Source organism: Carcharhinus amblyrhynchos, chromosome 26 (assembly GCF_965287045.1).
Source record: "Carcharhinus amblyrhynchos chromosome 26, sCarAmb.v2.hapA, whole genome shotgun sequence".
Classification (NCBI taxonomy): Eukaryota; Metazoa; Chordata; class Chondrichthyes; order Carcharhiniformes; family Carcharhinidae; genus Carcharhinus; species Carcharhinus amblyrhynchos.
This window is the reverse complement of record NC_137349.1, coordinates 36,150,672-36,167,085: the sequence shown is the minus strand read 5'-3', so window position 1 is coordinate 36,167,085 and position 16,414 is coordinate 36,150,672. Positions and strand designations below refer to the sequence as shown.

Genomic DNA, 16,414 nt, shown 5'->3' with positions numbered 1-16,414 from the left:
TCTGACCCTTTTTAAAACCGTCTCCTATAACCCTCCATCCCTGTTTCACTCATGTGCCTATCTAAGTAAACCTTAAACAAGTCCAGCGTGCCTGCCTCCACCACCTTACTTGGTAATGCATTCCATACCCCCACGACCCTCTGTGTGAAAAACCTCCCTCTAGTATCCAAATTATACTTCTCCCCCCTCACCCTTAGCTCGTGACCCCCATGATATTTGTCTCCAATCTAGGAAAAAGCCTGCCACTGTTGACTCTATCTATACCCTTCATTATTTTATACACCTCTATCAGATCCCCCCTTAATCTCCGTCTTTCTAAGGAAAAGAGCCCCAGTTTACCCAATCTTTCCTCATAACCCAGTCCTTCCATACCAGGCAGCATCCTGGTAAAACTCCTCTGCACTCTCTCCAGGGTCTCCACATCCTTCCAGTGACCAGAACTGGACACAGTACTCCAAATGCGGCCTAACCAACGTTCTGTACAACTGTAGCATTAGACGCCAGCTCTTATACTCCATACCCCTTCCTATAAAGGCTAGCATTCCGTAAGCTTTCTTCGCAACCTTCTCCACCTGGGTTGCCACCTTCAGAGACTTGTGCACTTGGACTCCCAGATCCCTCTGCATTTCTATACTCTTAATTGGTCTACCTTTTATCATGTAACTCCTCCCTGCATTATTCCTTCCAAAATGCATCACCTCGCACTTGTCAGGATTAGATTCCATCTGCCATCTATCTGCCCAATATACCAGCCTATCTACATCTTGCTGTGTCGCCTGACAATCCTCCTCGCTATCCGCCAATCCTGCCATCTTGGTGTCATCTGCAAACTTACTGATCACACCACGTACGCCCTCTTCCAAATCGAAGAGGAGGTCCCAGTACTGAGCCCTGTGGCACACCACTGGTGACAGACCTCCAGCTAGAAAAGGACTCTTCCACTACTACTCTCTGTCTCCTGTTGCCCAGCCAGTTTTCGATCCAACTAGATACCTGTCCCTGTATCCCATGTGCCTTAACCTTTTCTACCAGCCTACCGTGAGGGACTTTGTCAAACGCCTTACATATAGATGACATCAACGGCTCGTCCATTGTCAACCGTTTTTGTCACCTCCTCAAAAAATTCTATCAGATTCGTAAGGCAAGACTTCCCCTGAACAAAGCCATGCTGTGTATCCCTAATCAGATCGCAACGCTCCAAATGCTTATACATCCTATCCCTAAGAATTTTTTCCAACAACTTTCCTACCACCGATGTCAAACTCACTGGCCTATAATTCCTGCATGGAAAAACTGGATCAGAATTGGAGCAAAGCGTTGTCTTTTTTAAAATTCATTTGTGGCATTCATGAAATGTCATCATTTTTTTCCATCCCTAATTGCCCCCAAGAAGGTGGTGGCGAGCCACTTTCTTGAACCTCTGCAGTTCATATGGCATAGGCACACCCACTGTGCTGTTAGGGAGGAAGTTTAATTATTTTGGCCCAATGACAAAAGGAATAGTGAATAGTTCCAAGTGAGGACAGACTGGGAGTTGGAGGGGAATTTGCAGGTCATAGTGTTCCCAAGCATCAACTGTTCTTTTTCATCTCGGTAGCAGAGGTTACGAGTTTAGATGTTGAAGGAGCCTTGGCCTGTTGTTGCAAATGCAGCTTGTACAAGGTACATGCCACTGTACTCAGATGCTAATCATTTGGTGGTTCAGGGATGGGAAGTATCACCACAAGGAGCAGAATTTAGTATGGGCAGTAGGGGGCTCGACCATCCCCACATCATCTGGTGCCCACTAAACCAATCTCTGGATTCCCCATAATGAGCGGTGCAACATATACCATCAGGTCTACCAGCACCGCTGGGGTAATTTAATTACTGTGTTTTTTACTTTGCGACGGCCATCCCACCCTTGAGAACAACCAGCCAGATTGGCAGCAAACACAGCAGCAGCACCAGCGGGATCACCACCGGTATTGCAAAGGTCAGCCATGGATCCCTAAAAAGCTGTGGAGATGCTGGCGTTGGACTGGGGTAAACTCAGTAAGAAGTCTTACAGCTCCAGGTTAAAGACCAACAGGTTTATTTGGTAGTAAACGCCACTGGTTTTCGGAGAACTGCTCCACTCACCTTTGCTACCAAATAAACCTCTTGGACTTTAACCTGGTTTTGTAAGACTTCTTATTCCCTAGAAAGCTGTCAGTGTGAGCGGGGTGAAGGTTGACAGTGAAGGAAGGAGGGTAACCTTCTTGTGGGCCAATCTCTTGACGATGCTGGGTGCCTTGATCAGACACAGTACTAGGGACCTCCCCCAGAAGACAACGTCAGTAGGGTTAAGTGGAGGTGAATCCCTGACCCTCATTAGGTTGATTACCAGCAGCAACAGGACAAGACCTTTATGTAGTAACATGGCCTCAGTTGGCCTGTGGATGGGACAGCTGCTGGCAGGACATTCGGTTCTCGATTTAAAATCAAACGGTGGGGGAAGGCAACAGTATTCACCAACACCAACCACTCCGAAATCATACTCCCCCATCCCATTGCTTCTGAACGCATCTCCAGAGGGGCATTAAATTCCATTCAAATAATTGAACACACATGGAAGTATTTCCTGCAGATTCTCTTTATTGGCAAGTTCAACCCAATGACAGTCATTATCAGCCTGATACTGTTGGCTAATCATAAACTAGTTTCACTCATAATTTTCATTACACCCAACATTGGGGCTGAGCTAGCCACCCATTAAAACTTAGCTCCTGATTGGAGCGAAGTAACTGGTCACTTTAACCCTGGTAGAGCCTCTTGCAATGGGAGAGACTGAACAAAACCAGCCTCAGATACAAACAACTCAAATAATACAGCAGAATCAGGTAAAGCAAAAAGAAACATGAAATGCAGCAGGTACCAGGCGAGAGGGTGGGTAATGGTGGAGGAAGATAAAATGATTCTAATTACTCAGGCAGCTGACACAATGAAACTTCCATCTATTTAACAGTTGGATTGTGAGGCAGTTGCGGTTGTTTTTGAAGCTGCTCCTTGTTGAACTGTACAGGAGTAAACCTTCCCACTGCTCCAATCTCTGCCAGGGACTGTCAGGTAGCTGCTGAGACTGAAGGTGTTGTCTGAGCTCCGCGAAGCCACGCTGGTTTGGACATCACTGCTCGTCGGACTCCCATCGACTGTCCAGCTGACCGCAGCAAAGCCCATGGATAGTTTGCTGACCAGGCAAACTAACGTGCCGGCTCCTTTAGTGGACAGCTCATCGGCTGAAGGTCCCAGCAGTTTCACTGAAGGGGCAGGGAGTTGCTGAGCTGGAATCAGAACCAGAGAAAACAAGTTGTTGGAGAAAAATTCAACTTTTGAGTTTAAAAGAAATTCCAGTGAAAGGTTTCAGTTTCTTATAACGAACTCCAGAAATTCATTGAGTGAGCGGACATTTCCCTGATTGGCAAAGGTTTAGGAACAGAACATACTCAGTTTGATGTGGAAGATATTGTTTAGGATCCTCCTGCTGACTCTGTGGATTAGAGCATCACTCACTGTGGGATCTTCACCTCCAGAGCCCAGATACTATCCCCAGTCTGTGTGGAGTTGGCTGATAGCAGGTGAATCACCAGAAAAGCTGCAATTGATCCCCGTGCCCCTGACTGGGGAGAGAAATGATTCTGGATTGCTGCGCTCGCCAAAAACAAATGATCACTGCCTCTGAAAATCTATTTGGATTTGCCCTGAAACTGAGACAATACTGGGACGTGAGAGTCACAAACTGTCAGTGTAAATTGGCACAGATCCAGGTAATAAATCTATACCATCCTCCTCTTCCATTTCCCCATTACACACTACCCATCATTAATATCCCTCCATTAATGGCCACCCACTGCCACAGGAAGGGTAGAAGTCACTCAAACTATCTAATACCAAAACAGGTGAAGTCACCTAGTATGTGGTCTATGGTCTATAAACTAGTAAGTGACGGGTCAGCGAACGGCCTCTGGTGGTGCTCCAATTACCCCCCATTAGCCTTCAGTAGAGAAAGGAGAACTAAAAGCCAATATTATTCCTGTTTAATATTCAATGATGCTTCCCTGATGTTCAAAGCTCCCACTGGTACAAGGCTGAGGGAATGAGGGAGAAAATATCCTAGTGTACACGACTGGAAGTAGAAAGTTACAAAGTGTTACAAAATTCTACACATGCTGGTTGGACAATCATGGAATGGTTACAGCTCAAGAGGAGGCTATTCAGCCTGTCTTATCCATGCTGGCTCCCTGTAAGGGCAATTCAACTAGTCCAAGTGCCCCAGCCTTCTCCTCATCATCCTGCAACTCTTTTCTATTTATTCAATTATTCAATTCCGTTTTAATGCCACGATTCAACTTGTCCCTGCCAATCTCAAAGTGCCTTCCAGATCCTAAACACCCACCATGTTAAAATAAAGGTCCCTGTATCTAGAGAGGTTTAAGTAGCTCTGGGTCAATATCTCCGCAATTTCCTATGTCCAGTGTCCTTGGGTTGTGATGAGGGAATGCACAGAGCAACACTAACCCATCAGGACAGGCACAATATCAACACGACAACCAGCAGCAGTTCATAATGAAGCCAGTGGTGTGAAGCCTGCTCTGGGTGTTAGCTCTCAAAGCCAAACGTCAGCACAAACCCAGCGAGGCCTTTCACCGCACTGTCACTCCTCCCAGACTCTGGTTATATAGAGATGTTGTTCCACATAACATTGGAGTTAATTTAACCCAGAACCTGAGCTCTTGACTCAACATCGAAACACAAGATTCACAGTAAATGGACCCAAAAGGATCAGCAATAAGGTCAATGGATGAGCAAGAAGGGAAGAGGGATAGAAGCAGAGGAGTGTTCCAGCAGGAATTAGGATGGAATATTTGAAGAACACAGAATCAAGGGTCTCTCAAATGGGGTAGGAATAGAGTCTTGATCATGAGGTTCCTTCTATTTGATCTCTAACTTAATATTCCCTTATCTGAATCAGCAACATATTTTGCTTGATAATTGTAAACATTTTGGGACTTTTTACTTGAAGAGGCTATGTAAATGCAAATTGATGAGCAGCAGAATCCTTGGTTAAGGGGAGGCAGGAAGTCATATCATTAGTCAAAAGAGAAAATGCTGGGAAATCTCAGCAGGTCTGGCAGCATCTGTAAGGAGAGAAAAGAACTGATGTTGAATCCAGATTTGTCAAATCAGCTGGACTCAAAAAGTCAGCTCCTTTCTCTCCTTACACATGCTGCCGGACCATGCTGAGATTTTCCAGCATTTTCTCTTTAGGTTTCAGATTCCAGCATTCTCAGTAATTTGCTTTTATTAAGACATATCGTTAGCATTGGGATGGTAGGTGTCAGAGTTTACTTACAAAAAGAGACCAAAATTCTGGGAGAATGGGATAGAGACCTTACAGAACGTGGCATGAATCAAATATATTTAAGGCAGCTGGAACAGTTAGTGGGCTTTGGTGGACATTGTTTTGATAACCCACCCTCAGAAACTTTGACAGACGTTGAGGAAGGGATGAGGTGGAGGTGGACAAAGACAAGGAAAGGTTAGAAATTGGAAGCAAAGTTGATGAGATTCTCCTGTTCTGTGCAAGAGTATGAAACTGCACTGAGATCATCATTATTGTACCAGAGAACAAAGTTCAGGGAGGGGATTCGAGAAGAATGAATATGGATCAGGAACAATGTTTGAACCAGCACTTGACTGGAAAACTGAGCAAGTACAGGACAGTATAAGCAATGCTTTGTTTCTGAAAAGGCTGCTGTTCATGTAGATGCAATAGGTCCCATCACATTGTAGTCCCTGTGTAACAGTCAATATTCCTTAAATTAATTCCATTAAATATAATAACTGATCTCATTGTGTGTGGGGTCTTGCTGTGCATTATTTGCCTCTCATATTTGCTGCACACAGCAAGGTTCACCCTTTCAACAGGAACAGTAAGTGAAAACACTTCAGGACATGAAAGGTGTCAAAGAAATCAAATTCCTTTCCTTAGATTTAAATCGCACCATATAATGACCAAAAAAAAGATCTGCACCACTCACATTTTAAAAATGTAATAAGTAATTTCATAGGCCATTTTGGAAAGGAATTTATAAGATCAGAGGACTGTTAACAGAATCAATACACAAAAACATTAATAAACAGCAAGTGACAGAGACATACACTCAGGCATGCGGAACTAATAATTGTTCCTGTATCTGATTATCAGAACAGGTGCTGGAGATTAAAGATATAAGTGTTAAAATTGACATTTAACAAGTAGTTGCAAAAAAAGTAACTGATTTTGAATGATTAATTTCTTATTTTCTAAACTCACACAGCTAGTTTCTACAGGAGGGGATTTCCAGTCACTTACCTGCGACAAAGAGTTTGGTCCCTTGGCCAAGCACCCACACAGTGTCATGTTTTAGGATTCAGTCCATACAGTTATCCCTGATCCTGGAAATCAGACAGAAAACACGTTTCAGATTCTCCAGTCCAGCATCAGTCAGGCTTCATGTATTCCCAGTGTTCCTGCTGATGTGGGACAATAAGGAATGAACTCACAGTAACACCCACAATGTTGTTGTAAAATGTCATCAACACTCAATACTGGGTAGTGAGATTCAGATTGTTATCAATTATTAAATTATATCAATTTGAAACTTTTACATTAAGGACAATACTGAAGTAATTTTATAAAATGGAAAACATCAATATGTTCTAATAGTTACAAAAATATTGCCAGTATGTTATTTACAGTTGCCAGTTTTTGTTTTACCTTCTGTCATTGTGACACATTGGTGCTGCTCGAAGAAACCCACGTTCCACAATAATAGACGGCAGCATCATTCAGCTCCACATTCTTTATGATTAACTGGTAAATACTGTTGTCACTCTTGACACTGGATGTAAATCGGTCGCTGCTAAACCCAGCACCATAGCTAGGGGCATTCCATGAGTGGTAAAAGCTGAGAACCCACTGAGGAGTGGATCCCGGGGTCTGCTTGTACCAGCTCACTCTATTGCTATTACGGATTCCGGTGTTACAGTCCATTGTGGCCGTGTTTCCCGGTATCACGGTCAAATCCCGAGTCTGAGTCAGAGTCTGAGTCTGTCCATCTGTAAGAAAGCAGAGATTAAACATTATAAATTGACTGCCTGAAAGTGATTCCAAGCCCCCCGTCTGCTGCTGCGGGAGGAGCAGAGTTCAGTGTTTGTAACTTACAGCCCAGACACAGTGCCAGAGAGCAGAAAAAGCACCAGGTCCACATCCTTTGTGCCAGTGAGCTTGCTGCCTCCCTTCAGTGAGTGTGTGTGTGTGTGTGACAGAGTGTGGCAGCAGCTGCCCATTGGAGCCAGTTATAGAGCCATTCACAACAGGAAGGACAGCCATGCAAATTAGAGAATTGACACTCACCAATCAGAGCAAGGATCTGAAAGCCTGCCATTCAGTGTCAGAGATTCAGATTGATGTAGTGACACCTCAGCCCAGTTAGAGACTGAGTCACATTTCAAACAGAAGATAGTTTCTGTCTGATACTTCCCACTTCCCCTTTTCATGTTCGTCTGCTTCTTCTGTTCAAAGCTGAACTATGAATTGCTGTTCACGCCCCAACAAGAAAACATTCTGCTAGATTACATTTTTCTTTCTCTTTAGCCCTGATGAAGGGTCATCCAGACTCAAAACGTAAGCTCTATTCTGTCTCCACAGACACTATTTGAAACCCCCATGACTTGCCTGAACTTGCAACATCTCACTTACTGTCCTGTCTGGAGACAAATCACATCTCTTTAAACTATGCTTAACGATATCTCCACTCACATAGTCTGCATCTTTAAGACTTGATTAGCTGTAAAGACTCGCATTCTAATCAGTGTTCTGTAAACTGAGTGTGTGCCTTTATATGCCCTGTTTGTGATCAGAACTCTCCACTCACCTGATGCAGGGGCAAAGCCCCGAAAGTTAGTGGTGTTTGCTACCAAATAAACCTGTTGGACTTTAACCTGGTGTTGTGAGACTTCTTACTCCATAGACACTGTCAGACCTGCTGAAATTTTCCAGCATTTTCTGTTTTTGTGCCTGCTGTACTACAAACTGGTGCAAAACCAACAATTTTTTTTATTCAGTTGTGGGACTTGGATGTCGCTGGCTAGGCCAGCACTTATTGCCCATCCCTTGTTGCCCTGGAGAAGGTGGTGGTGAGCTGCCTTCTTGAACCGCTGCAGTCGCTGATGTTTAGATACTTTGGTTCTGGTCAATGAAAACCTTATAAAAACGTGGTCAGATACTATTCTCATACACGGATCCAGCAAGAATACTAATAGCTCCCTTCAAGAGAAACCATCTCAGACATGATACAGCAAAGTACTTGCTATAGGACACTCACTGTTGGTTAGTCCTTCCTATTGTCTACAGCTCCTCTCAAGCTGCAAGACCCCTTTAGCTTCGACCACAAGAGCCCACCCCTGCCCAGAATCAACAAGGAACCTGACCCCAGCTGGGCCAATCTGTGAAAACCCCAACATGTGAATACCCACCATTCCACAGTCCTGCCCCGGGGTGGAGGGACTGGGCCTTGATAACAATCCCAAGTTCTATTTCCCACACTCAGATGGAGAATCCAGCCAATGAAGCCCCTCAGTTGCCGTTTGGACAATCTTGCTCTGTTGGCGTCGCCAGTGAGTGAAAATGCACAACAGAGAAGGTTTAACTTTGTTGGCACAGTGGCACAGGGTGGCACCATGGCATTGTAAGTTGGAACTGTGGTTAGCACTGCTGCCTCACAGCTCCTGGGACACGTGTTCAATCCCAGGCTTGGGTCAATGTCTGTGTGGAGTCTGCATGTTCTCCCTGTATCTGTGGGTTTCCTCCGGGTGCTCCAGTTTCCTTCCACAGTCCGAAAGACACCCTGGTTAGGTGCATGGCCATGCTAAATTCTCCCTCCATGTACCTGAACTAGCACCAGAATGTATCAACGAGGGGGCTTTCACAGTAACTTCAAAGTGTTGTTAATGTAAACTTACTCGTGACACTAATAAATAAACTTTAACTTTAATCTGCCATTAACCAGCCACTGACTATGGAAACACTGAACTTTATTGCGCTAACTCCTGAATAAGATTTACTGATACAATACGTTATTTCCATGGATTCAGAACACCGAGAGCTAATCGAACCTCATGGAAATGTTGAAGGAGATTGGTTGAAGCTAAACTGTATTGAGATGGCAGTTTCCACCAATCAGTGATCAGTGTGGTTAGCTGGCTGATAATAACTTACAGCTGGGGTCCCAGCAGGAACTCTGCAATGTTATTTTAAGCTGAGGGACTGTCCAGAACAGAGACAAACTCAACATATCTTCATTTTACTCCAACACATACAAATGTCTCAGTTTCAGCTCCACCCATTTCAGTAATGGTCGGACACGTCACTGTTTAAAGAGGCTTCGTTCTGCAGTATTGGGGACGGTGTGTGGCCTGGTCAGTTTTTGGATCAACCTTCTTTATAAACTCTTATAAAGAGAAGGCAAGAGCAAGAGAGGTGTTGCTATCATTTCAGAATTTTCTGACCAGAACTATATTTTGTTTTTAGTTAAAAATGGGAAGTTTAATTTTGGATGGTTAGAGAAGATCGAGTCAATTCTGACTCTGTGGTGATTGTCCCTTTAAGAGCAGCACAGCAGGCAATCTCCACCAGCTCCAAAGCTGCTCTGGTGACACTGTTGATGTGGAGTGTCCCAGAATTACTCTTCAGGAGACACTGTTCCCAATGTCATTGATATCAGTCCAGCAATAAATGGCAGTCATCTTGTACCTCACCCGATGGTCTTTCCCCATGTACCAGTTTTCTCCTGGTTAGTTCAATGTCGGAAAAGTCAGTAATTCAATCAACTCATTTTCCATTACTTAAAGATTTTCAAACTTAGAATACTAGAGGAGGCCATTCAGCCCATTGAGTCTGCACCAACCACAGTCCAACCAAGACTCCTATCCCCATAACCCGATAGATTTACGCCAGCTAGTTCCCCTGACAATTGAACATAGTCAATCCACCTAACCCACACATCTTTGGACTGTGGGAGGAAACCTGAGCACCTGGAGGAAACTCACACAGACATGGAGAGAATGTGCAAACTCCACACAGACAGTGACCAAGCTAGGAATTGAACCTGGGTCCCTGGCGCTGCGAGGCAGCACTGCTAACCACTGCACCGCCGTGCCACCCCCAACTTAAGAGTTACCTGGTTATGGGGTCCTCACATTCTCCCTGTAGGAACACCTCACTTACCCATATCCACCTAAGTTAGGTGCCAGTGACAATAGACAAACCTCAGGGTTTCTGACGTACTGCTGGCGTTTAACCAGCTGAATCCAGGTGGTTGAACAACACAGTAATATTGCTGAGCCGCTAGTGCTACTCTCAGCTGAAACAATTGCTTTTTTGATTATTTTCCTCGTGTACCGGGATAGTTTAAAGCACGTTGCAAATCAAGGAAAAAAATACCATCTACCTATCACGGCTTTGACCTGGAAAGCGATGTGGATGAGTGGGAGAATTTGACTCTCCAGTCACAGCTCCGTTCCTTTCCACAGTCTAGAATTCTCCAGAGATTGGGTTTCAGGAATGGTCAGAAAGCAATATTCACTTTCCCAAGTGATAGAAATACTATTCATATCCCATAATGGACATATAACCCTGGAGTTAACTCAACATACAACCTGTTAACTTATGCTACACCCTGTGGAGAGACATCAGTTTGAGTGTGATACAGAACGTCATTTTGAGTACAGAGTGTTCTTATAAGACTTTCCTCTGATGGGATTGTTTTACTGACCTCTGTTCAGGATTCTGAACATGTGCGGGATTTAGATGACAGCAAGACAGTGCTTTGCAAGAGAAATCTGTTTTACTAGTGCTCCTATTTTCATAGTTATTACTGTTATTACTGTTCTGCTGGGTTACTGTTATTGTTAAGCTTCATTATTATTTATTCATATAAAAAGGATCATTCTTTAAACAACACATTCAACTACTTTCATTGTCGTCTCAAGTTAACAAGAGAGGGAATTTTCCTAACTCCTCCGCCATGGGAATTGTAGTGGGGGGGGTGGGTGGTGAATGGGGGGGTAGGTGGATGGTGGGGGGGTGGGGTGGGTGCGTGGGGGCGCGGACCAAATTATGGTCCGTTGATCTTCAGGTGGAATTTTCCGGTTTCGGGGTGAGCGTGGCTGGTAAATCCGGGCCACAGAGGCTGAGATTCCCACTGGGTGGACAAAAGGCACCAGGAGCTCCCCGACAACATAATTGACCATAAAACATATGACTGTAGTGACACCTTCTTGCTGATCACCCTTTGGAAGGACACTATACCCACATGAATAGTATTTCTCCTCACGCACTCTGGCCCCTTGTCCATTCCCAGGAATAATTGCTCCATCATTGGTGTCCATGGCTTCAGCTGCCCAGGACCCTGGCATTCCCTGCCACACTCTTTCCTCTTTTGAGACACTCCTTAAAACTTAGTGCTTTGACCAAGATTTTGGTCACCTGACCCAATATCTCCTCCTGTGACTCAGTGACACATTGGGTGGGATTCTCCAGCTGCTCTCACTCCAAAACCGGAAAATCCTACCCGAGGTGAAGGGACATGTGTGTGGTTCTCCCCACTTTCCCCCATTTCCCACCACCGCCTGCTGGGATTCCCGTGGCCGGTCGGAGGGCGGAGTTCCCCCCAATTTGTTTTATAATGCTCCTGTGAATCATCATGGAATGTTTCATTAAGTTAAAGGCGCTATATAAATGGAGGTTGTTGTTATTGTTGTTGGCAATACGGGGAATTTGTGTTGTGAGAGCAGACAATACAAATCATACAGTGCCTGCTCTTCACTCAGACTCCTGCTCTGTCAGTTAGAATCTTTACGGTGCAGAAAGAGGCCATTCAGCCCATCACGTCTGCACTGAATCTCTGAGAGAGTATCTTACCCAGGCTCTCTCCTCCACCCACACATTTACCATGGCTCATCCTCCAAACCTATACCTCTTGGGACACTCGGGGCAATTTAGCACGGCCAATCGACCTAACCTGCAAATCGTTGTCAGTTGGGTGCTGTGTATCTCTCAATGTTCCTCATTCTTTCATTGCTCCTTTCAGTTCATTAGAAATGGATCAGAAGATAATTACAGCCTGAATTTACCGTGTGTGCGCAGTGATCCCAAGGTCAATGAAGGAAAGTGATAAACACTGGCTGACCAGCATGCCACCTACTGTCAGACTTGTCCAGAGTGGGTCAGCAGGGCTGGCAGGGGTGGGCATGCGGTGGGCATTGACCCAGTGACCCGGCATAAAGTTTAATGGAGGCTGCCAGAGGCTGCTGAAGATAACGGAGGAGGAAGAGGGGAGTCTGATCACGGCAGCTACAGCAGCAGCAACACAGCAGGCGGGAGGGAGCTTCAGGTGGGGCAGCGTACCTGCTCTCTGCGCCCTGTGGAGGTGGTGACAGCCGGCAGGGACATCCTCACACCGAGGGATGGAAGCAGGAGGGCACCACATGAAACCAAGGAGGCCTGGGCAGAGGTGGCAGCTGAGGTCAGCGGGCACAACCTGGTCCGGTGCACAAGGAGACAGCAAAAGATTCAATCACCTGTGTTGAGCATGAATGAGTTCTGAATGGGCTTTATCAAGTGTGAGGGACTGAGGAAGAGTGCCCGTCCACAGTTACAATCTGAAACCTGAAGACCTGGCTCCATCAGGTGTACAAATGGGATGGGACATCCGCACGCCTTGTGGGGGTGAAGAGGGGCAGGGGGCAGCATGGTAAGGTGCTGGAGGTGGAGGGTTGAATACCCAGTGGAGCTCTGCACTTACTTACAGGAGGTTAGACCGCATTTGGAGTACTGCGTCCAGTTCTGGTCACCTTACTACCAGAAGGACGTGGAGACCCTGGAGAGAGTGCAGAGGAGGTTTACCAGGATGCTGCCTGGTATGGAAGGACTGGGTTATGAGGAAAGATTGGGTAAATTGATGCTGTTTTCCTTAGAAAGACGGAGATTGAGGGGGGATCTAATAGAGGTGTATAAAGTAATGAAGGGTGTAGATAAACAGTGGCAGGCTTTTTCCTAGATTGGAGACAAATATCACGAGGGGCCACGGGCTTTAGGTGATGGGGGAGAGGTATAACTTGGATGCTAGATGGAGGTTTTTCACACAGAGGGTCGTGGGGGCACGGAATGCACTACCAAGTAAGGTGGTGGAGGCAGGCACGCTGAATTTGTTTAAGGTTTACTTAGATAGACACATGAGCGAAATAGGGATGGAGGATTATAGGAGACTGTTTTAAATAAGGATCAGAGCCTCGGGACATTCCTGGAAATCAACTGTTACACATGTTGATGTTTTTCTCTTTTACTCCGCAGGTGCGTCAGTCCACCTTGTTGTTTAACGAAGGGCATGCACACGGTGGGTCGTGCGTGGGCTGCTCTTGGAAGTTCGAGTAGCCTAGTACTTCATGTCATTTGTGTGTGCTTAAACTGGACCAGCAGACGGGCACCACGACAGCTCAGTGACTATCACTGTTTGCTGTGCAGATACGTGGATTTGGGCCGGTGTCTGTGGGAGTTTGCACATTCTCCCTGTGGTTGCGTGGGTTTCCTCCGGGTGCTCCGGTTTCCTCCCACACCCCAAAGATGTGCTCTTAGGCTGATTGGTGTAACAAATTGACCCTACACTATTCTCCCCTCAGTCTGGTTTCCAATGTGGGTACCATAAGCATAGACATGGGTCAAGGGTGGAGGAGGAAAAGCAGATTGTTAAAGTGACGGCGTGGGCTCGTTGGGCTGAAGGGCCTGTTTCCCGTGCTGTGTTGTTCTTTCTTCTTTGTAAATGTTGCCACAACAACTCTGCAAGATGTGCCAATGACGCTGGGGTGTCCAACCTGCCAATCCTCGCCAGCCACGAGCTGGGCGCTCTGGAGTTTGAATGTGAGGGAGCTCCGAGAGGCTGGCGTCTCTGAGGAAGGTTCGAGGCCAGTGGGCTGAAAGAACGTGTGGGCGTCTCATCCCTGCCCAGGAAAGCATGAAGTGAAGTCATGTTGAAAAGTAACAAAGCCGCGGGTGAGGGCCCCAGCAGCTGATGAGCTGAGGCAGGAGCAGACACATCTGATGTTGCAGAGGGAGGAGTGCCCAGTCTTACTGATGGATGGATGTGGAGTTTGTGGTTCAATTCTGAGTCAGAGAGGCCATTGTGGTTCCGAACAGTAAAGTCAACATGAGGCCGTTACCAGGGAAACGGAAGGAGTTTGCGGTCCGAGAATGTTGGATGGAAGGCAATCACTGAATTGGACAAATTCCCCTCATCCAATTCTGGATGTTGGAGCAGCAACTAAATCTTAAAATTCAGGAATAAAAGTCTGAACTGTGAACCGTGCAGTTTCCCCTGCAGAACACTGAGATCCGTCTCCCTGGGAGATTCTGCAATATTGATTTTCCTGGCTATCGTATCTAATATCCAATTAGTTTATGGAACTGACTCTCGGACAGCAATTGGAATTCAGAATTAATCCCGTTGCTCCAAAGTGCTGACATTCCCCTTTAAATTGCTTGTGTACAGCACCTGGATTTAAAGGGACAGATCCCAAAAGGAAAAGGACCGGAAGTAGAGTTCGATAAAAACAAACCTGACAGCGTAGATCATCCACGCTCAGCCAGTGTGAACAGCGTTAGGCCTCCCCCAGTCAGGAAGAGAGGAATCGACAACATTTGCTGCTGTCTTTGGCTGAAGCTCATCGATGTGATAATAAAAGGCAGAAAGTTTCACCATTCCTCCCCGTTTATTGGCAGGGCCCATCTCAAGGTGGCCACAACTTCAACGCTGGAGTTTTCGCTGGAAACCCTCTTGTGGATCAACCCAGTATCTTGACAGAATTCATCATAGCTGGGCCTCAGAGACAGAGCACCGACTGACAATACCCCCCCTCCACACCCCTCCTCCACACCACCCTCTACCCCCCTCCACCCTCCCCCTCCACACCACCCTCTACCCCCCTCCACCCTCCCCCTCCACCCCACCCTCTAACCCCCTCCACTCCCCCCTCCACACCACCCTCTACCCCCCTCCACCCTCCCTCTCCACACCACCCTCTACCCCCTCCACCCTCCCCCTCCACACCACCCTCTACCCCCCTCCACCCTCCCCCTCCACCCCACCCTCTAACCCCCTCCACTCCCCCCTCCACACCACCCTCTACCCCCCTCCACCCTCCCCCTCCACACCACCCTCTACCCCCTCCACCCTCCCACTCCACACCATCCTCTACCCCCCTCCATCCCCGCTCCACACCTCCCTCTACCCCCCTCCACATCCCCCCTCCACATCCATTCCAGACACAGCCCCTCCACAAACACCCTCCACATTCCCCCATGCAGTGGCTCCCATCCGCTTCTAATGCCTCAGGTTTTGCGGAGATGAATCCAGCTACTCACAGCTGCCGGGGAAATTCTCACACTCAAGTCATCGCCAAGTCCCACACCACATTTCCCCCAGCCACCTTCTGCCCTCACCCCCCAAGATTATACTGGAATTTCACAACTCGTCCCTGAGGAAATGGCTCAATCCCAAAGTAGATAAATTATTCACTAAAATCCAGACAGAGATGAGGAGGAATTTCTTCTCTCAGAGGGGAATTAATCTGTGGAATCCTTTATCACAGAGGGCTGGAGAGGCTGGAACTTTAAGTATGTTTAAAGCTCAGATGGACAGATTTTTAGTCAGGGTTACGGCAATAAGGTGGGAAAGTGGAGCTGAGGATCATCATTTCAGAGCAGTCATCTCATTCAATGGCAGAGCAGATTCGCTGGGCCACATTCTGGGCCCCAGATCCATCCCAGACGGGACGGGAGAGCTAACCAGCATCGCCAAGGACCATAAGACATCGCAGCAGAATAAGACCATTCAGCCCATCATGTCTGCTCCATCATTCAATGAGATCACCACTGATCTGAAATCTGAGTCAGAGTTTCTGTGGCAAATGAGTTTGATGTGTGTGCTGTAATCTGGAGCAGTGGATAGTGATGGTAGAGTCTCCAATCCTCTTTCCTTCAGGGGCTAAGCAGGAATCTCGCCCCCTCTTACCACCTACTAGGGGTATCCTGGATGGCGCAGGACTGGTAAGGGAATTGTGGCCAAACCACGGCTTACAAGGAAAATTAGAGATAATATCAGAATCAAGAAAAGAACATACAAATTGGCAAGAAAAAGCAATAGGCCTGAGGACTGAGAGCAGCCTAAAATTCAGCCAAAGGGGGCCAAGGGATCAATTAAGAAGAGAAAAATAGAATATGAAAGTGAGCTGGCAGGGAACATAAAAACTGACAGTCAAAGTTCTACATGTAAAAAGGAAAAGATTGACAAAAACAAAT

General features: G+C 46.5%; 1 protein-coding gene across 1 annotated transcript; it reads right to left on the bottom strand.

Annotated features, from left to right (window-relative positions):
• Positions 1-2,596: 2,596 nt before the first annotated feature.
• Positions 2,597-7,501, bottom strand: LOC145358535 (immunoglobulin lambda-1 light chain-like). Its single transcript, XM_080212674.1, has 4 exons — positions 7,226-7,501; positions 6,793-7,119; positions 6,374-6,403; positions 2,597-3,302 (listed from the first exon to the last, which is right to left on the bottom strand). Exons 1-4 carry the CDS (start codon positions 7,269-7,271, stop codon positions 2,980-2,982), a joined length of 726 nt encoding a protein of 241 aa, XP_080068800.1. The 5' UTR covers positions 7,272-7,501; the 3' UTR covers positions 2,597-2,979.
• Between the last annotated feature and the right edge of the window lie 8,913 nt (positions 7,502-16,414).

Coding starts and splice junctions, on each gene's coding strand:
- LOC145358535 (XM_080212674.1), bottom strand. CDS start 7,271: ATGTGGACCTGGTGCTTTTTCTGCTCTCTGGCACTGTGTCTGGGCT. Junction 7,120..7,225: donor TCTGGCACTGTGTCTGGGCT/GTAAGTTACAAA, acceptor GCTTTCTTACAG/ATGGACAGACTCAGACTCTG. Junction 6,404..6,792: donor TTCGAGCAGCACCAATGTGT/CACAATGACAGA, acceptor CTGTGTGGGTGC/TTGGCCAAGGGACCAAACTC.